This window comes from Narcine bancroftii, chromosome 9 (assembly GCF_036971445.1).
Source record: "Narcine bancroftii isolate sNarBan1 chromosome 9, sNarBan1.hap1, whole genome shotgun sequence".
Classification (NCBI taxonomy): Eukaryota; Metazoa; Chordata; class Chondrichthyes; order Torpediniformes; family Narcinidae; genus Narcine; species Narcine bancroftii.
In genome coordinates this window covers 103535983-103558722 of record NC_091477.1, presented here as the reverse complement: position 1 = coordinate 103558722, position 22740 = coordinate 103535983, and the positions used below count along the sequence as shown (strand labels likewise).

The 22740-nt window shown below is 39.7% G+C and overlaps 1 protein-coding gene across 5 annotated transcripts in view; it reads right to left on the bottom strand.

Moving 5' to 3' along the window:
- Positions 1–22740, bottom strand: part of dcun1d1 (DCN1, defective in cullin neddylation 1, domain containing 1 (S. cerevisiae)) — a 67292-nt gene that overhangs the window by 41944 nt on the left and 2608 nt on the right. For 4 of the 5 annotated variants that reach the window (XM_069897119.1, XM_069897116.1, XM_069897120.1 and 1 more), the window contains exon 2: positions 14243–14459. In XM_069897119.1, coding sequence (XP_069753220.1) covers positions 14243–14459 — 217 coding nt within the window. Of the gene's footprint in view, positions 1–14242; positions 14460–20225; positions 20290–22740 lie in introns of those variants that run through there. The other variant, XM_069897118.1, reaches the window with a different exon arrangement.

The window sequence follows — 22740 nt, the reverse complement described above, 5'->3', positions numbered from 1 at the left end:
TTCCTTCAAGTTCACTGGTTGCAGGCAATTCCTATACTGTGCACAGAATTTAACATGTAAAAAGTTCACCAGACTTTGGTGCTTAAAAGGTAAATGGTTATCGCTCAGGAAAGTTCTTGTCAGTTTTCAGAGAGAGATTTGTTGTATGCTGGACACCCACAACTGATTTACTTCCATCGGCCACTTCAGTGTCTTGCTGAAGAAACTTTGGGTTTTCCAGATGATAACCTTTCTTTCAGGTCAAGTGAAACATTAGACAGCTAGTCCTCCCATCTTGCATGAACCACAAGGGCTTTGACCAGGCTGTACCAAGCACTCACAACCCATCTTCCAGATAGGGTTTTCCACAAGCTTGCCAGCTTGTCCTGTTCCAATCCCAGCTACTGCTGCTAACTGTATCACTGTAGAATTGATCTCTATGAGTGTGTGTCTCTCTTAGAGAGAGAAAGCCTGTTTTACTCTCTCTGCTTGCAAAACCACATCACCCTCTTAGAACAGCAAGTTCCCCTCCAGACAATCTCTAGCTCTGACAAGTTTTATCATCTGTTGCCTTTTTGTGAACAATCCATTAGTGAAGTCTCTTGGGCACTTTTCAAATCTTTTGCAAAGCCTGTTGGCCCCAACACGTCTAGCATGAGTAGAGCTCCAGTATTTTAAATAAGATCTGTTTTAAACTGTTTTTATGTGACCTACACGAAAAAACCTGCCCAAATTTATCTCCCAGAAATATACCTATATACTCTGTAACACTTTTAATTAATTGACATATCAGAATAGAGCATTCCAAATGTAAATAACAGTTATATTAAAATATACAACTTTGTGTAACAGTTTTTTTTATACCCTGTAAAAAGTTGTACTGACGTCAGTCAATTGTGGCTGCTTATGAATAGACCTGTGTGTTTACATCAACACGAATGGTGTAAGATTCTGCACGATTCTCCGGTCACTGCTCAATGCTGTTGGAATTTGTGACTCCAAGATGCAGACCATTTTTTCTACTGCAGGAATTCACCATGGTCCTCTTAGTTAGAGTGTGCATCCCCCACAGCGCCAATGCTAAGGAGGTGATCTGGGGCTATAAACAAACTTCACACCGCACACCCTGACAGACTGACTATTATTGCTGGAGATTTCAACCAGGCGAACCTCAAGTCAAGGATATCTAAATTCCCATCAGTATGTGGACTTTGCTACGAGAGGGACCAACACGTTAGACCTTGTGCATATGAACATTTCCAATGCATATCAGGAAGAGCCCCACCCCCACCTCGGATATTCAAACCACATCTGTGTAATGCTAATCCCAGCATGAAGACTGCTTGTCAGATGCTCCAGACCAGTTCTGAAACAGGTTAAAACCTGGCCAGCCCCAGCCATTCATGCACTTCAAGACTGCTTTGAACGCATTGACTGGCACATGTTCAAGAAAGCAGCGACCAGTGGCAGCTGCATCAATCTGGAGAAGTATACAGCATCAGAGACCAGCAACATTAGTAAGTGTTCTGATAATGTCTCTGCGTCAAAGAGCATCATCACTCGCTCTAATCAAAAGCCATGAATGACTACAGAGGTACATGTACTGCTCATGAACCCAGATTCTGCCTTCAGAATGGACGACAAGATAGCCCTAGCTATTGCAAGAACGAAGCCATCTAAGGACATCAGGGAAGCAAAGTGTGCACATGCCCAGTACATTCATAGTCCCTTCTTAGAGAGCAAGGACACGCAATGCATGTGGAAGGACATCCAAGATATCACCAAGCACAAGACCGCACCATCTGCCTGTGCTGGTGATGCACTGAACAACTTCCATGCATGTTTTGAGGCGAAAAGCGACATGGCAGTGAAGAGAGTTAGGCAAGGTCGACCCACGGAAAGCTGGTGAACCAGAAAACATTCCCAGCAGAATGCTATGGGGATGTGCAGTTCAGCTAGTAAATGTTCTCACCGACATAATTTAACATCTCCCTGAGAAGTGCTGTAGTCCTAACATGCTTCAAAGCCACCACCATTGTTCCTGTGCCAAAGAAGTCGTCTGTGTCCTGCTTCAATGACTACCACCCTGTCACACTAACATCCATCATCATGAAGTGCTTCGAGAGGCTCGTCATGGGGCACATCAATCTCCTGCTGCCCCCGTCACTGGACCCCCTACAGTTCACAGAAAGATCCAACCGCTCTTCAGACGATGCCCTCACCCACCTGGAAAATAAGGACTCGTACAATTGACTATTGTTTATTGACTTCAGTTCGGCATTCAACATAATCATACCTCAGTGCCTGATAGGAAGTTGAGCCTGCTGGGTCTAAACAACCCCTTCTGCAATTGGAATTTCAGCTTCCTTTTGGGGAGACCTCAAACACTCTAAGCACTTCCAACACCATCACACTAAGCACAGCTCCCAACCACCCCCCAGGGCTACGTGTTTAGTCCACTGTTCACTCAGCTAACCCACCACTGTGCAGCTACTCACAGCTCAAACCACATCATCAAGTTCACTGACAACACAACAATGTCTAATCAATAAGAATGACAAGTCGGCATACAGAGATGAGGTGCAGTCCCTAGCAGATGGTGCAGAGCCAACAACCTGTATCTGAATGTTAAAAAAAGAGAAATGGTTGTTGACTTCAGGAGGGCCCAGGGGACCATGCTCCGCTGACCACTGACCACCATTCAGGTCATCAAGAACCTTGGAGTGCACTTGGCGATGAATCTCACCTGGCCCCTTAACACCAGCTCCATAGCCAAGAAAGCACAGCAGCGCCTCTACTTCCTACAAAGGCTGAGGAATATTCATCTCCCACCCTCCAACCCCACTACATTCTACAGAATGTAGAATGCATCACCGCCTAGTTTGGATGCTGTATCACCTCCGACTGAAAGACCTTGCAAAGGATAGTGAAGTCAGTGGAAAAGATCATTGGGGGTTCTCTTCCTACCATGAAGGACATCTACTACACTATTTCTTTTAAAAATATTTTTATTGAGTTTAACATAGAAGCATAAATACAGTATTTCCAATTACATAATTCTTGTATACAAGCACACACAATAAAAAGCCAATGGATAAAAAGATAAAACTACATCAATAATTGCTTGTAAAACCTGAATCACGTTAAACCAATTTGTTGAAACATAAAATAAAGGAAAAAAATAAAAAATAAAAATAAATCTAATCTATCCCCTTCCTCTAATCAAGGAGGTCTTATAAATTAATTTTTAAAAATCAATAATGTGAAAACACTGGCAACCCCCGGAGAACAGGCAATGAACCACTGGAACATATTAATTCTTCAAATTATAAAAGAATTCTAAGAATGGGCCCTGTAGTGGGCCCGGTCAACCCCACACAAATCATTGTAGCGAACAGCCAGCGCAGCAGAGCACATGGGCTTTCTCCCCACCGCGCAGAATTTCCAGGCTGCAGGAGCATGATGCCAGGGAAGCGGCCAGGCCTCACAGCAGCATTATGTCATCACTCCAGTTTGCCTGTCGCCTCCCCTAAAAATGAATGTGCGTGTTTTAAATTAATGGCAGTACTGATTTACTTGCTTGATGTGGACAGCATTTACTTCAGCAGCTCTGCCTTTAGCAGTGCTAGTGGTGACCCCGAACAGGTTCTAACATTTTTAGAACCCACAACATGCAGCAAAATGAATCCTGCCAACTCATCTACAGCCCAAACAGCTTCCACCAAAAGATCACCCCTGGCAGTTTACGCTGTGAGCGTCCACTTGCCACCATTCTGGGCAATCCAACCACGCAGCTGGCTACAACTTGCAGAATCACAGTTCACCTTGCAAGGAATAACAGCTGAGGACATGAAGTTCTGGCATGTGGTCAGCACCCTGGACCCCGCCGCAGCAGCAAAAGTCACCCTTTTTGTCAACAACCCACCCCTCAGAACTGATGCAGGAGCTAGTGGCCCTTGCAGACGGACACATGAAGTGCTTTCTGTTTGTAGCCCTGTTCCTTTCCAGTTGCCACCACCATCTCCAACATGGACATTGCCAAACTGCACCTTGTGGCAAGAGAAGCAGACCGGCTCTTCCACACTCCGCAACACAACTCCATCCATGTGCAGCCCATTTGCGCAGTGGAAGCTACAGCACAAAACTCGGCCACCTCATGCGCCCCCATGGCAACCTTTGCAGTATCCCAGCCACAACACAGCGACAAAACAGCAGGGTACTGCTACTACCACCAGTCGACCACCTCAAGAAAGCCCACGGACTGATCAGAGCCTTCCCTGCCCCTTCACAATGGCGCCAGGGGTGCCCGCCTAAAGAGACTGCGATTCTGATGGGGGTGGTGTAGCGGGCCAGGTCAATCCCGCACTCGACAGGCCGAATCGCTGTAGCGAACAGCCAGCATGGCAGGGCACAGGGGCTTTCCCCCCACTACTCAGAAGTTCCAGGCTGCAGGAGTGCATTGCCAGGGGAACAGCCAGGTCTCATATCAGCATTATGATATCACAACTGTGAGCCTGTCATCTCCCCTAAAAAGGAATAGGCGTGGTTAAAATAAACAGCAATTACTGATTTACTTGCTTGGTGTGGACAGCATTTATTTCAGCACCTCTGCCTTTAGCAGTACTACAGCCCCATAATTTCTTAATTAGAACTTTCCATCTTTAATACATTGTAGTTGGACTAGGTACACAATGAGTGAAAAAACCACAGAGTTCAAGGTGAGTTGCACCAACTAAATTTAATAGTACTCACACACGAGTTTAAATCCCTGGAACCCAATGATGCTTGTGACTCCCGGGACCTTTATAACATCAGTTGCTAGGCTTGCCCTGCATCTGGAGTTCTGTGTCAGATCTGCCGGAGACTTGCCCACGACTCTGTGAGCCAGTTAGGGGATAAATCCTCTTTCCATTTCAATAAAATGGTTCATGTGGCTATTAACATGGCAAAGGCCCTAACTTTTTCCTGAGATGCCAATACAAGTTCATCTGAATCACGAGAAAAACCAAACTAAGCAATTAATGGCAAGGTTCCAAATTAATCTTAAGAATCATTGATAAAGTTTGGAAAATGTCTTTCCAGAATCTCTCTAAATTTGGGCACCCCCAAAACATACGGATTAGAGAAGCTTCAAAAATTTACATCTACAACACTCTATGCAAGCAAAAGGCAATAAATATTGTCAAGGACTCCACACACCCCTCACATAAACTGTTCTCCCTTCTGCTATCTGGTAGGAGGTACCATAGCACTCAGGCCCTTGCATCCAGATTGGGCAACAGTCTTTCCCCCACAAGACAGCAGGCTCCTGAATTCCCAGAACATATGTGGATAGTGTACCGTGGACATTTACTGCATTAGTCTTAATATTTTAAGGTGCAACTTCTATTCTAACTTATATTCATACAAATATGCTCTGCAGTCCTGGAGAAACGCTTCTCTTCTTTATCGTGCGAGCATGCTATGAACAATAAATAAAGGTGACTTGACTATTACTGAAATGTATTTCTTTTAACCCTCTCAGTAGATACCAAAGTGAGATCAGAGAACAAACCTCAGGTAAAATGGTGCAAGCAGGTGATAGTTAAAAATAAACTTGCATTTATGTAGCACCATTCATGATATCTAAAGATGTCAAAGTGCATGAATGATAAATGAACATTTTTGATATTCACCATTGCAGGGAAAGAACCAAGGGCAGCCAAATTTGTATCCACAAAACTCCAATGCAATAATGTCTCATTCAGTACAACAGTGTCTAACCTTTTTTGAGCTTGGTTTCTGGTGTATTACCCTAACCCTGAAGCAAGTTAAGAGTGTGGGTAGAAAATTGAATTCACATCACCAAGATATCCAAAATTACTTGACTGCTGCTGGTCAGATGGACGGGTGATGAAGCATCATCAGAAAAAAAGTCACTTCAATCTCTTCCACTGTCAGAATAGAGCGGGGCATCACAAAGGCAGTATACAGAACTGCAGAGGGATAAACAAACGAGTTCATCTATATCATAGCTAATACTGAAGCAGCCAATGAAAGCAAGTGGACGGAAGGAGCTGAGGACAAGTAGAAGCAAGGTTTTTTTTAAACAAAAGGAGAATCATGTTATCTATATTTAAAAAGAACAAAGGTCAAGAGATGGCAGGACAGAACATATACTATATGACAGTGGAAACAAAATGTTACTGTAGCCGATTATTTTCCAACCTGCAGGAAAAGCCTTTGTATTCAGTTACTCCAATTTTGTTTTAATCCAGAAATTCAGATTGTTGTACTCCAGAGATAGCACCAGAAAAGAGAAGATACAAGTGTCATGGAATCTGGTTACAGAGATGAAGGAAGCCTACAGACAATAATCCTATCCAACAAGTACAATGTACCCTAATGAGAAGACCGTAGGGAGAACAAACCAAGGCAGAGAGGAGAAAGAACAGATATGTGTTACCAAGGGGGATTTCATAAAGAGGAAGGTAATGGTATTTACTAAGAAATCAGACAAGAACATCTCGTTGTCGATCAACAACAACGAGAACGAGATAGACAACAGACTCGCCAAGGCAAATAGCGCCTTTGGAAGACGACACAAAAGAGTCTGGAAAAACAACCAACTGAAAAACCTCACAAAGATTAGCGTATACAGAGCCGTTGTCATACCCACACTCCTGTTCGGCTCCGAATCATGGGTCCTCTACCAGCATCACCTACGGCTCCTAGAACGCTTCCACCAGCGTTGTCTCCGCTCCATCCTCAACATCCATTGGAGCGCTTTCATCCCTAACATCGAAGTACTCGAGATGGCAGAGGTCGACAGCATCGAGTCCACGCTGCTGAAGATCCAGCTGCGCTGGATGGGTCACGTCTCCAGAATGGAGGACCATCGCCTTCCCAAGATCGTGTTATATGGCGAGCTCTCCACTGGCCACCGTGACAGAGGTGCACCAAAGAAAAGGTACAAGGACTGCCTAAAGAAATCTCTTGCTGCCTGCCACATTGACCACCGCCAGTGGGCTGATATCGCCTCAAACCGTGCATCTTGCCGCCTCACAGTTTGGCGGGCAGCAACCTCCTTTGAAGAAGACCGCAGAGCCCACCTCACTGACAAAAGGCAAAGGAGGAAAAACCCAACACCTAACCCCAACCAACCAATTTTCCCCTGCAACCGCTGCAACCGTGTCGGCCTGTCCCGCATCGGACTTGTCAGCCACCAACGAGCCTGCAGCTGACGTGGACATTTACCCCCTCCATAAATCTTCGTCCGCGAAGCCAAGCCAAAGAAAGAAGAAGAGACAAGAACATGAAATGAAAAAAACTGTGGTATTCCTGGTATGGGGCTACTCAGGAACTGCTTGAGAAAGACAAAAGGCCAGGATTACTGCCTGAATCACACAAAATGTTGCACTAGAATAGGCAATAAGGGTTGCAGAGGAGATACCCTCTCCTTTCAAGGACTAATTATCAGTGCAAAAAACAGGAACGTGGCACAACTTCAGAACAAATTCTACATGAACAAAATATTTTACTTGAGAGGAGGGTGATAAATCTTTTAAAATATCAAATCAGGTGAGGGATGAAATGTTTAAAAAACCTACATTCAAATTCTAATAGAATAGGGAATTACAGAATAGATCAAAGTAAAAAAGCCTAAATGCCTAAAAAAAGCTTTCAGACAAGACTGCTTTATATTTCATTATATTTTTACAATGTACATAAAATAAAACATCAGACGCTATACAAACTGAATATACACATCATATTTGGAGACAGTGGCACTTTAACCCAGTTACCAACCACCAACTCACCGGCTAACAAGCCAGTGTGAACGTTCGCAAATTGCCGCGCAGGCGTCAGACCGCCTCGGGGACGACCCGTCTAGAGAGTGCGCCTCATCACAGATTATTTTGAATCAGCATACCAGTTATTCCAGTGTGAAATGGACAGGGAATATAACCATATAACCATTTACGGAGCAGAAACAGGCCATGTCGGCCTTTCGAGTCTGCACCGGTTCACTAGAACAACTCCACTAGTTCAAACCTCCCGCTCTCTGCCAATAACCCTCCAACCCCCTCACCTCCATGTACACATCCAACCTTCTCTTAAATATTATGAGTAATTTTTTTTCTAATGGGAGACAATACTTTATTTCATTAAACCATTCTTCTATGTTTACATTACTTCCTAATTTCCACATTTTAGTTATACCCTTTCTCAATACTGTCGTTGCTAGACTCAAATTTTTTTAATATTTATCTAGTTCCAACTTAATGTCTTCATCATGTGTATTACCCAACAAAAAAATTCTTGGATCTAATTTATCCTTCACTTTTAATATTTTCCCTAACGTAATACATAATACTTTCCAGAAATCTTTTACTTGCTGGACGATAGGCACCCTTTGTTCTGGGATGCCAGGCGCAGAGAACTGTTTAACATTAGTCCAGTGTGAACAGCAAAATCGCTATTTTGAACCGGTTTCAATGAACTGCAAATTTAGCCAATTTAAAAGTCGTGAAGAAGCAGGCACCGGCACAAAAGTATAAATAACTTATCTAGCTTTAATTCAGGTTATTAATAGAGGGAAAAACACAACCAAAGGCAAAAGATAGGACACATCCCAAACTTGGACAGCGGAAAGTGAAAATTACTGGAACCAAGACGATTTTCAAATTTGCAGCAAGTCTTTACATTCAGTTAAGTCCAAAAGAAAAATCGGCACTGAAATATTACAAGGTGCAATATATTTAGAAGTGATCGAAAGGGAATATGCACCAGGTGCACTTTAGAGATAACAGTGGCAATAGGAAAAAGTGATGCAGCCAGTGCGGCAGAAATAGAACGCATAGACAGAAGAAATATCGGCACAATTATAATAGTGGTGAACTGGGGATTGCAAAATAAGAAAAAGGGAGTTGAAGGAATAATTGTTCAGACAAATGGGGTATGTATGGGGGGGGCCGGGTGGGGGCAAGAATAAAACCCAGAGAACTATAAGTGAGAAATTACAATTTTCCTGTTATTAACAGCACAAAGATGATAGGTTAAGTAGAAAATGAAGTAGGCTTTCTACCATGTGTGAAAACCCAATAGGATTCACTGTACAATCTTACCCACACATCTGCCCTCAGCCCATTCCTCTCCTCCCCACCACCCACCTCACACGTAACTCCTCCCTATTCCTCACCTAACATCTCACTAGCCTCCACATTTAACATGTTATCCTCCATAATCTTTGGCTGGAATTCTCGTCATATTACAGTAAAATTAAGATTTTTCTAGATAAAGGTTTGAAGATGTTACCCTGACTGTAATATTTAAAAACTAGTGACCTTTCATGGATCAGATGCTGGGGGGGGGGAAGGGAAGGGGTGGATAAAACTATGAGAAAGACCTAAAGAGACTAAATAAGAAAAACAAGTCTTTTGTGAATGGGTCAAACAAGAATGGGCATAGATTTAAATTAAGTATTAGAAGGATCTCTTACTGTAAGGGCCACAGGGCGACACTAATGGAGACTCTTCATCTGCCTTGCGGCAGGCAGAAGGTAATAACATGTAGTATTACATGTTCTATGCCATTACATGACAAGAAAGGAATCTTGAATACAAGGAAAGTGTTTCCACCGAGACAATAAGTCTGGAATAAGAGGCAATACCATATCAAGTTTAAAAAAAATCTTGGATGCACATTTGAAGAACTGTGACCTGCAGGGCTTTGGATTTTCAATCAGGTACAACAGAAGATGTTGCCTATGTGGATTTTAGTAAGGACTTTGACAAGGTCCTTTGTAATAGGCTGATCAAGAAGATTAAGACACATGGGATACACGGTGACTTGATAGGCTGAATTCAAAATTGACTTGGATATAGAAGATGGAAGGTAATAGTAGATGGGTATTTCTCTGACTAGAGATCTGTGAACACTTGTGTTGGCAGATCAGTGCCAACTTCATGTTTGTGATATGTAGATAGGCTGATTAGTAAATTTGCAGACAACACAAAAATTGGCAGAGTTGTAAATAGTGAATAAGGTTGTTATAACACGAAATAGATCAGTTATGGATACTTACAGAAAAATGACAAATGAAGTTTAATCTGGACAAGAGTGAACTGTTGCATTTTGGGAGGTCAAAAGTAAGGGGAAAATGTGCCCTAAGTGACAGGTCCTTTAGGTGCATTCATGAACAGTGAGATCTTGAAGTGTGTCCATAACACCTTGAAAATGGCATCACAGATAGATAAGGAAGTTAAAAAAGATGTTTCTCACGCTTGCCCTCTTTGGTCAAGACACAGCTGTATAAAGTTTTGGGAGTGTTGTGAGCAGTTCTAATTCCTGCATTTCAGGAAACATGTGGAGGCTTTCGAGAGTACACAAGAAGTTCACTACGATATTATCTGGATTAGAGATTATTAGCTTGAAGGTGAGGTTTACTCTGGAGTGGGACTAATGGCAGAACTGACAAGAGTATTGAAATTGAGAAGTACAGAAAGGGTGGAAGATCAGATTCTTTTTCCCAGGGTGGAAGCTTCAAATATTCGATGTCATAGCTTTAAGGTCTGAAGGGAAAGGTTTGAAGGAAGTGTGCTAAGCAAGATTTTATTTTAAATAAAAGAGAGTAATAGGTGCCTGGAAATTGCTACTGGAAGTTTAGTTGAAGGAGATACAATAGTTATGTTCAAGAGGTATTTATATGTTCTTTCTACCGTCTTCAGGTACAAGGTTAAGAAGCCTGAAGTCCTGCATTTTTAGATTCAATAGTTCTCCCCCTTCCCCCAACAACTATCAGGCTCTTGAACGCCCCCACACTATCCTAAGCATAAACTAGCCTGGGACAAATGAAGGATTGAAACGTCACTTTTTTTCCCACCATTTTCAATTATGAATATTTATTAACCTCTCCTTTTATATTTATTATCTCTTACTCTCTTGACATATTGTGGTAATTTAATTTATCCCAATGTAGTTGGTACATCTTGAGCAGTTGCAGCAAGAAAAAAAATGTTGGTGTATCAGTGGTTCACACTTGTGACAACAGATCTCATCTCAATCTCAGAAACCAACTCACTATTTAAAAAGATTGTTTTTTTTTCCTTTTTTTTTTAAACCAAGATTAATTTCCCACATCATGGTCAAGAGGAGTTATAAGTGTATATTTAAAAGAATACAAGGAAATAATAAGCAAGATATTATACTATATATTTAGCGATCCATTAAGAATAGGTGCTGTTAGTGGACAACTATCATAATGCATTTTTCTTGAGTATAGAATATATTCAGGAATTATAGCCCAGTGAATTTACACAGTCTGTTTACTTAGTAAACGGAAAATCTAAAAACCAAAATTAATGAATAGAACATGGATTTCAAAAGCATAACCTTCCATGATCAACACGATTGAATAGAAAAAGTAGATAACAAGATTTCTTTAGATATAATTGGAATTTCCAAAGTGCCTTCCATAAGCTGCTACATAATAAATTAACAAATGACAGAATATGTGACATGAGGAAACATCAGTTAACACCAGATAACGGCTTCTAGGCAGATAGCTGTGTGAGGTTTTGCAAAGTTTTCCTGGAATCACAATTATTTGTAATATTTATATTCTTTAATTAAAAGCATTTACTAAATGTTGGATGACATACTAATAAGCATGTAGTCAATAATGAGTACTGCAACAAATTAATGTAAAATGCATATTTAATTAGAAAAATAATTTCAACAGAACGCGAGGTACTGAACTACATTTCACAATCAACAATGAACATCATTGCTCAGTAGTGGCTTTAAACACAATTGCGCAAAAATATTTGATGCGAGCAAGATCACAAGACTTGAAAATGTAAAAAAGGAATTGGGTACAGGAATAAAAAAGAATTTGAGATTATAAATACACTCATCTACATATTGAATACAAGCTTTGTCACCATACAACAGTAAAGAGATAGATGCATTGGAGGGAATTTAAAAAATGAGGTCACACCTACAAGGATGAAAAGGCAAGGTGCCTTTTTGAAAGAAAGGGGAGGGGTAACTTTTGATCATGAATTCTCAAGGAGCACCTTACCATTTCTGAGGGAAGAACAGAGCCAGCAATAAGTCACCAAAAAAATGAAATGGGCAATTCAAAAGATACTTATTTTCTCAGGATGATGAGGACATGGAATTTTCTAGCATAGGGAGTGGTTCAAGTAAATAGTAGAGAAGTACTTACCAACTGGCCAGATAAGCACCAGGGAGAGGGAAGAGAATATGCAGATAAGAGTTAGACATGACATGATGGGAGAAGACAAACACAGCATAAACGCTGACACAGGATGTTTAGGCTAAATGAGCCCTTTCCATCCTGCAGATTCCTTGTAATTTCATGTTTTGAATTTCTCTTAAATCTCATCTCTTTTCCACACCCCCCCCCCACCCCTTTAATTTATTTCATGCACCACCTAGCTTGAATTAACTGTATCAACTTGGTGAACCTCCTTTGCACCATCTCTAAAGATTCATCAATCTGACTGATGAAAAGAGGCACACTTCTGTTTTTGTTATTCACGCGTGCCCCAGGGGATTTTTAACAGTTACCAATTCCAACATTTTCAATGTTTGTTGACAAACTTAAATAGTAAGCATTGAAAGCATTATTCCAGAATACTTACACTTTTTTTCTATGTATAAAATTATTGTGTGCTGTGTGAGAAAAGTATTATGTGTGTATGTACATACTTGTTTAATTTATAAGAAACCCAAGGATACTGTTCATCAATCTCATACCCTGCTACGAAGCTACACCCCAGCCTGGCACTTCTGGTTTTGATGCTCTGGGACCTCCTTCCTGATGGTGATGGATGGTAAGGAATCCTCAATGATTCATTGACCCCTCTTTAAGCATTACTCCCAGTGAATCTCATCAATAGAGGAAAGGGAAATCCCAGTGACTTTGAGCATTTTTATGGTCTCTGACCAATGCTTTGCAGCTACCATACCACACAATGATGCAGCCAGACAGGACACTCAGTTGTTCTCCTGCAAAATGTTGTCAAGACAGGACCAGTGGGTTTGCCATCCTCATCTCCTGCAGACACCTCTCTCTGTAAGTGACTCATCATGGGACTTGAGATTCTGTTGCCAACCCAGACTGACTGTGGTCCTTCAGTCAAAATGTTCAGGATCCAGTAGCAAGCAGGAGTGACGAGTCCCAGTGAGGACAGCTTATGCATCAACCTGAGGAGTGATCCTGTTGAACGCCAAGCTGAAGTCAATGAACAGCAGCCTGGAGTACAAGGCAACATTCTCTAGGTAGGTCAAGACGGAGTGACTATGGCATTATATTTGGACTGGTTTGATACAAGATTACCTCTAATGACTGAGGAAATTTAACCTCAAATACTCTATCAAACTTCCACGGATGAACAGTGGAAAGTATGCTGACTAGTTCCATCACAACTGATTTAGGATTCAATGCCCAGGAACACAGAAGGCTCCAGAAGGTAGCAAATAGACTGGAACCAAGCACCCATCCAGTGAACACATCTATGTGAGGCGCTGTCTCATCAAGGCAGCCAACATGAGAAAGGACTCCATAACCCTGGCCTCAATCTCTTCTCACTGCTACCTTTAGGCAGAAGGTACAGAAGTCTGAAGACGAGCATCTCTAGGTTAAAAAAAAGTTTATTTCCAACAGCTATCAGTCTTTTGAACTTCCCCATTGTTATAGCAATCATGGGCTACACCACAAGCACAAAAGAACTGTCTGCACTTTTGCAATCACTTACTTTTCACAAGGACAAGTGAATATTGTCTATCTTCTGTATTGATCGTCTTTTTTTTAATTATGTCTAATACCATAGATTTTTTTTTAAAAAACAAAATACCTGTTCAGCTGCATACGTATACGAATTTCAGTGCACATGCAATGTACAATATTCATGACAATAAACTCATCAACAAATGCCAAGATAGTTCAGTTATGTAGTGTACATTCATAGAACGGTAAACCAATAAAAATTCAATTTGTACATTTACTTTCCTTCAACAAGCCCACATGGGTTTGAGTCACCACCACAGAGTGTCCATACACTGAGCAAGGACTTCCTTCAGGAAAATAATGATTACCATGAGGGTGAGAAAGATATATAGAACACTGATTATAAAGATCATACATTAAAAGCATTGATAAGTCAAAGATATTCAGTAAGGCTTTGAAATTAGTTAAGCTCTGGACTTTCACAAGGTAAATTTATATTTAATAAATACAAACAAAATTACTTACCCCTGTATCTATGGTATAGCTGTTCTAATCTCTTTCTATCCAACGAACCTTTCAGACTTTCCCGAACGTAAAGTTCTGGATTTTGAAAAAAATTGTCTGTAGCAACATCTAATTTCCAGTCATTCTGTGATAAACAACATACTGCAGTTTTCTCACTGGACTGTGTAAAGACCATAAACTGCCGCACTTTATCCTTCTGTGAGGACTTCAGCTTGTTCTGAAAAAAACCAAAAGGAACACATTGTAACGCTTGCTTTAAGTGAGTACTGTATTTATTGCCTCCCCCCATGTTTCACAAATATGCTCATATCTACTCATGCAAGTACAATCAAATTCCCATAACTCAGCACCAAAGACTATTCCACTATTTTTTTTTTTTAAAGACCAACTTTTTTCTCCATTCAATTTATTCACTGATGGGATGTACATGTCACCGGTGAGCCAGCATTTATGATCCATTCCCAAAATGCCGTTCAGAAGACTGAACCTTCACACAAAAAAAAGGTACTTCTTTGTTGTGGTCGTGAATAAACTGAGTGGCTCGCATTGACATTTCAGAAAGCTGCTAAAAGTCAGTTAGCTACAAGGCTGCTGTTCCATTTAGACTTACTTTTCTCAAGGGCAGAAGTTAGGTGTGCAACAACAATTCAGAAATTTCATTATCTTTTGAGACCAGATTTGTTGACTTCACTAATGGGGGGGGGGGGGGGGGGAAGTATTTGAATTGCTAATTGAGCAACATAACCACAATCTCTTCACAGAGATGCCATTACAAATATTCTGTTAAACATTAGTGAATTATTAACATCATTAGATTTATCATAAAATGTTACTTATTTCAATCACTTCTCTAAACTGTAAGCCCATCGAATTATAATTATGCATTGCATGCAAAAAGGTATCAGGATAAGGAATAGAAACAAAAGTTCAAAGGCCACTTTCTTTAACTCAGCTGCTTTAAATGAGCCATTAGTAAGAGCTTTACATTATTCATTTAGAAGATGAAAGACTCAAATTCATCCTGCTCAAATCATTTAACTCATCAGATCATGAAGGAACCCTGATAATACTAGGAAATCCTCAACAGAGGTCACTCCAAATCAATTTACCTGCAGGAAGCTAAATAAGGAAAATATGTAGAAAAATGTACAACAGATGCTTGAATCTAGAGCAAAAAATGAACACCTGGAAGAACTCAGTGGATCAAGCAGCAATTTTAAAGGCAAAGTAATGGTTGACATTTCAGGTTGGCAAAAGGATCCTAACCCAAAATATCAACTACTCCTTCTCTCAACAGATTCTGCCTGATCCACCAAGTTCTTCCAGATGTTCATTTTTTTTTGCTAGGACTCTAAATACATCTATCCAGCTCTTCAAAGATCAGTACAATTCTGACCTCTGTGTCTGGGCACTGCAACACAGAAGTCAGAGAAAGGCCGAAAGTAAGAATCTATCTACATGAAGAAAAATTAGAACTGATGATCAAAAGTTTATTCAGACATAGAAGTATTAAGGTACATAAGAAAGGAAATTCAAGAAATTAAGATGTTTAGAGCTACAAATGGGCTGAAAATAATTTTTGAAGAGACTCAACAGGCCAAAGCTGTAAAGCTGATTTCCTAATCTTGAATGATTGAAAATTATGGAGGCACAGATGGGTTGGGCAAAGAGGGATTGAAAACAAAGATGAGAATGGGAGAACATGCAAACATCACAGACAACACTCAACGTGGTGAGGGGAATTGATGAGAATGTGGAGAGAACATGGAATCAACGTAGGGTTAGTGCAGGTAGATGGCATGACTTGTGAAAGGGCATTTTTCTCCATCTATGTGAGAATGTTAAAAATCAAAGAAGTAGTGTGGCAGCAGATAAGTGAAGGGATCAGAAGATACAAAATTGGGCAGCAGCTTAAGAAGCTCACATCCAAGAAATGATGACAAATGAATGAAAGAGAAATAGCAATGATATGAAAAGATATCAGAGACCATTCAGAGGCAAGAATGCAATGGCAAAATAGGTATAAAAAAAACAAAGATAATCCAGGAAAGAATAAATCTTAATATATAGCAAAGTTACAAGTCAGAATGTAGCATGAAAATCAACATAAATAAGATTAAGTCAAAAAAAATCCTTGCCACAGTGGTCACAACAACCCAAAAAGCTGGAGTTCAAGTGTATTATCATCTGACTGTACACAGATAAGACGAAACTGTGATTCTCCAAATCCCAGCGCGCGCACACACACACAGAGCACAAATTAATCATATATATATATACATAGATAAAATTAAAAATAAAGATATTTAAGTATTTGGGATAATTCACTTAATTACAGTATCAGAGTACGAAAGAGGCTGCCTTCAGGAGAGCAAATCCAAGGAAAGCATCTGATCCGGATAGAGTACTTGGCCTGATACTTACCAATGTATTCACAGATATCCTCATCTGTTTCAAACTGGCCTCAATCGTACAGATGCCCAAAAAGTGTGTGGTAACTAAATGATCAGTGGCATTCACATACATAGTGATGAAGTATTTTGAGAGGCTGATGTTGAAGCACATCAGCTCCTGTGTGAGCGATCATAGGAGTACATTCCAGTTTGCCTACCGCAGCAACAGGTCGATGGCAAATGTCATCTCACTGGCTCTACACAAAGCTCTGGAACACTGGACAGTAAAGATGCATACATCAGGATGCTCTTTATCAACAACAGTTTGACATTCAACACCAACTTCCCCTCAAAGCTGATCAGCAAACTATAAGACCTGGGCCTCAATGCGTAATTAGGTTCTAGATTTTCTCACCTCCAGACAATAATTGTTGAGGATTAGCAAGAACATTTTCTTCACAATCTCCATAGTGGAGCACCACAGAGCTGCATTCTTAGCTCACTGATCTACTCGCTTTACACCCATGACTGTGTTTCCTAGTATGACAACCACACCATCTGTAAATTTGCTAACACAATGGTAGTAGGTTGTCTAAAAAGGGGCAATGAGTCAGCCTAGAGGAGAGAGATTGAAAACTTAGTCAAATGGTGTACCAATAACAACCTCGCACTCAATGCCACCAAAATCAAGGAACTGATTGTGAACTTCAGGAAGGGAAACCCAGAGGTGCATGATTCAACGATCATTGAGGGAAATCAGACGTGGAGAGGGTGTGCAAATTTATATTCTTGTGAGTCACTATCTCAGAGGATCTTTCCTGGACCCAACACCTTAACGTCATTGTGAAGTAAGCATGTCAGCACCTGTAGTTCCTCAGGAGATGACAGAGGTTTGTCGTAACATTGAAACTTTGGCAAACTTCTACAGATATGTAGTAGAAAATGCACTGTATGGCTGCATCATATCCAGGTATGGAGGCACCAATACCTCTGAACTGAAACCCCTGCAACAGGTAGTGGACATAACCCAGTACATCACAGAACAAACTCTTCCCATCATTGAGAAAATCTACATAGTACGCTGCTGTCAGAGAGTGGCAGCAATCAGCAAGGATCCACACCATCCAGGACATGCTCTGTTCTCAATGCTGCCATGAAGAAAGAGGTATAGGTGCAACAAGACTCTTACCACCAGGTTCAAGAACAGCTGCTAACGCTTCACCATCCAACTCCTAAACAATAAAATCAATTAGGGACTCTTTTCTCTTTGTTTCTCTCTTTGTACAAGTATCCTTTCTTAAGTACTTTTTTTTTGCACGATCGAAAAAGTAAAAATTCTGCCTGGCCCACAAGAAAAAGAATCTCAGGGTTGAAATGTGATGTCATATATGTACTCTGACAATAAATCTGAACTTTTGATTACAGGATACTGTTCATCAATCTCTTAGCCTGTGGGAAGAAGCTACTTCACAGTCTGGCAGTCCTGCATTTGATGCTCCTATACCTCCCTCTTGATTGATAAATAGCACAAAAAAATAATAGTATGACACGAAAATCCAATTAATAGAACATTCCTTTCATTTCTCTTAAAATATGCACAAAATCTAAAGCTGGTTCAATATATCTGGCAAGGCTTTGACATATTTACTTCAATAAAGACAAATAAAATATTAAAATAAAAGTATGACCTGGTTTGGCATTCAACTAAAATGACAACTTCACAATAACATTAGCATAATTCAAATCAAGTTATCACCATGCTAGATCTCACAACAGCATTTCTTCATGAGCTTTTGTCCTCTCCATTAGAAACCAAAAATAATATCCTGATGCCAAAAACAGAATTGATCCTGCACATCCCAATTACTACATCTATTTCTGTCCTGAAACCCAAGAGGCAGTGCATCTGACAACTGCACTTGGATCATTTACAAAGTTCAAAATTCACATGGAATGTTTGAACTAAATATTGTTACTGATCAATCATGATATTTAAGGAGGTAAGCAACTAAGAAAATAAATAACTAAAGTCAAATTATCAACAATTTCAATTAAATATGTCCTTAACTAGCTTATCAAGTAACAGTGCCTGAAATAGAATTTCTCTACATTGCCAAAGAATGTCAATTTAAAAAATCTTGGTCCACAGTATACCAGTCAGCTAATCAATCTTCAAAGATAATTGCATACTAGTCTTCAAAAGTAAAATCGTAGCTGCCATCAGCTTGAAAAAAATAATTAAGATATGATCTGTATGGACCAGAATTTTCTTCTCAAATATATTAATTAATATACATGTTACAATTAATAGCATCACAATATCAAAGGTGCACACTATGTTGACACCATAATTTCCAGCAAAAAATTCACAAAATCAATTAAATTTCTCTTTCTGCCTCATGTTGAAAAACGTGCAAAAATGAAAAAAATTTAAATCCTCAAAAGTGTAATTCATATGCGCAATATGCATTTAATATACTGCTCTTATATCTAGTTTATAATTTGAAAGTTTGATAGCAACACCAAGATAGCTACTGGGACAGAAAATGAATATTTCTTTTTCAAAACCATAAGATTTCACACTACAATGAAGTAATAAATTTGTTCCAAATGTTTAATAATCCTTAATCCAATCTGACTTTCTGTATCAGATTTTCTCCAAAATCGTAACTCCTTTTAGTTAAATGATTTCCACATGCCAATTAGATTCTCCAATTGTTGTTGTTTGGTGTCACATATATAGTGTATCTACCACCACCTTTTCCAGATACCTGTTAAGTCATATAAATCATCTGATAGTATCAGTTAGAATACTTTACAATTAGTGGGGGCATAACCCAATCATGTAGGCATCCTTACCTAATGTCCACACACACACAGATTTCCAAGTTAGGTGCAGGAACAACACTCAGGTACGAGTACCCCAGCATGTCTGTCCTTTCTAACCTCGTAACTCAAATTAATTGTAGGACCCCAAACTGCAAGATGGCTGAGATCCACCAACTCAGACCAGGATAATAAACTAGGACCATCCCAGGAAAAAGAAGCTAAAAACCAGAGTTAAAGATCAATGTAAAAAGTTCTGCAGTCTAATAACTCTGCACAATGATGATTTTGCTTCCTGAACACTTCTGGATATATTTTATGGATTTTGGGCTGTTGATCACAAAAAAATCTTTAAAATTTCCTAAGACATGCCATTTTTAGATACAACCCATTTTTGTGATTTCTGTCATATTTTAAGTCTACTTCAAGAATACAAAGCCATTAAGTGCATTATGTTATTGAAAATTCATTTTCTGCATTTGCACTTGGACTTCTTCCCTAGTGATCTTGGTGCAGTGATGAACATGGTGAAAAGTTTCATCAGGACATTGCGACCATAGGAAAAGCAGTATCATGGCAATTGGAATCCATCAATGCTGGCGAACTATTGTTGGACACTGACACGAGAGGCATCAGATGCTGAGTACAAATGAAAATCAGTGACAAAACATTTTTGGGTCAGTTGAACTAATGCAATACGTCAGCAGAATTGTGATTAAACACGATAAATTTAATAATATGTAATTAAATGTTTCTCCAACTACCTGTGTGATACAGTAAATCTGAAATTATCTTTGTTTAGCTTGAAGTTGTCTATCATAATCCCCTATATTTTCAGGGAGCAAACCTTTGGGAAAAAAAATTGTTGTCAGGTGTAATTTGCACAGCTGGGCACAAATGCACCATTAAAAACACTACAAACATGTCATATTTAAAAATCCAAAATCAGGAGGTCAAAATATGAAGAACAATTTTGAAAATGTTCTATTTTAATGCCAAGTGTTAGGTAATTCCCAAATTATAAAGAGCAAAAAAAGAGAAATCTTTTAATTCAATGCTAAGGTAGCAGATTTGAGGGAACTGGATTTCCTGGTCAACTAATGAAACAAACCAGTAATACAATCAAGAAATGTGTTGAGGTAAATATGACCAACTGCAGATGCTATAAAACTGGAGAAACACACAAAATGCTGGACGAACTCAGCATTCATGGAAGGCAAAAAATAATTGATGTTTCTTGCCAAGGGTTTTTTTTTTTAAATCAAGAATTGTGATGAAAATTGTTGAGAAATTTTCCATCAGCAACAAAACCCAAAGCCTTTCTGGATATTTTGTTAAATTCAACCCCACTATGTATATGCTTTTTTTTAAATAATAACAGGCATCGTTACCTGAGGTGGTACTCTGAAAATGTGAAGTGAGGAGTTCCTGGATGCTCAATTTATAGAGCAGTCGTGATACCCAACCAAATTAGCAGGCAAGAAAGAAGGGATATTGTACATTACAGTGTGATGGAAGATAAAATATTACATATGTGAGACATCCTTTTTGAGAAGTAGGATTAACATAGACAGAGTGTTTCTATCCAGTACATCTAGATCCGTGTGATCAAGTCTTGGCAACTTGCTGCAATGTATCTGTAGAGGATACCATGCAGGCTGGTGCACATATAGAAGAGTGAACATTTCAATTGATGAATCATGTGTCAATCAACTTGTCTGCTTTATTCTTAAGAATGTCCCAAAGGGACATTTCACAGCATTATAGTAAAAGAGGCTATTGTTATATTCCATGTTGCTGTCTTCAACATGAACATTTGGTGATGTGATATAAACTCTAAAGTGATTTACTACAATCTAGTTTACAATATGACAAGAAATAAAGGAAAGTATAAAATTAAAAGCTCATGTGTACAAAGTAGCCAAGAGGAGTGGGAAACTGAAGGATTGGGAAAATTTTAAAAGGCAATAAAGGACAACTAAATAAGAAAAGAGAAGAATTATGAAGGTAAATTAACAAAATATAAAAACATATAGCAAAACATTTTATAAATATATAAAATGGAAGAGGGTGGCTAGAGTCAACATAGGTCCCTTGGAAGATGATAAAGGGAAAGTGATATTGAGTAATGAAGAAATGGCCAAGGCATTGAACAGATATTTTGTGTCAGTCTTCACGGTGGAAGACACGTTCAGCATGTAAGAGTGGTGATAGGGATGCGAAGGGAGGGGAGGGCCTCGATAAAAATAATTGTTACAAAAGAAATAGTGATGAGCAAACTAATGGAACTGAAAGTGGACAAATCCCCTGGTCCTAATGGGATGCATCCCAGGGTAGTGGAGGAAATGGCAGGAGTTATAGTTGATACGGTGGCAGTCATTTACAAAAAATCTCTGGACAGGTCTTAGCAGATTGGAAGACAGCAAATGTCATGCCACTTTTTAAGAAGGGATGTAGGCAGAGATGGATAATTATCGACCAGTTAGCTTAACATCTGTAGTCAGGAAAATACTTCAACCTGCCATTAAGGATGAAATAGTGAGACATTTAGAACTAAGGGGTTCCATCAGGCAGACGCAGCATGGATTGGTGGAGGTCTTGTTTAACAAACTTGCTGGAGTTCTTTGAAGATATAATGGATGTGGTTGATAAGAGGGGAACAAGTTGATACTATATATTTGGATTTCCAAAAGGTGCTTGATAAAGTGCTGCACGAGACACATCAATAAAATGCAGATGAATGGAGTCGGGGAGAAGTATATTGGCATGGATTAAGGATTGATTAACTGACAGAAGGCAGAGAGTTGGGATAAATGGGTGCTTTTGTGATTGGCAGACAGAGGTAAGTGGGGAGTCACAGGGGTTGGTGCTGGGCCCACAGCTGTTCACTATTTACACTGATGATTTGGAAGAGGGAACATCATGTAGAGTAGCCAAGTTTATAAACGGTACTAAAATGAGTGGAAAAGCTGCAGAAGGATATAGTTAAGTTAGGTAAGTGGGCAAAGGTCTGGAAGATGGAATACAATGTTAGTAAATGCAAAGTCATCCACTTTCGTAGGAAAAATAGAAGAGCAGATCATTATTTAAATGGTGAAAAACTTCAGCAGGCTATAGTACAGAATGACTTGGGAGTGCTTGTGCATGAGTTGCAAAAAGTTGGGATGCAGGTACAAGAAGGTATTAAGAGGGCAAATGGAATATTGGCCTTCATCGCAAGAAGAATTGAATTCAAGAGCAGGGAGGTCATGCTACAACTCTACAAGGTACCGGTGAGGC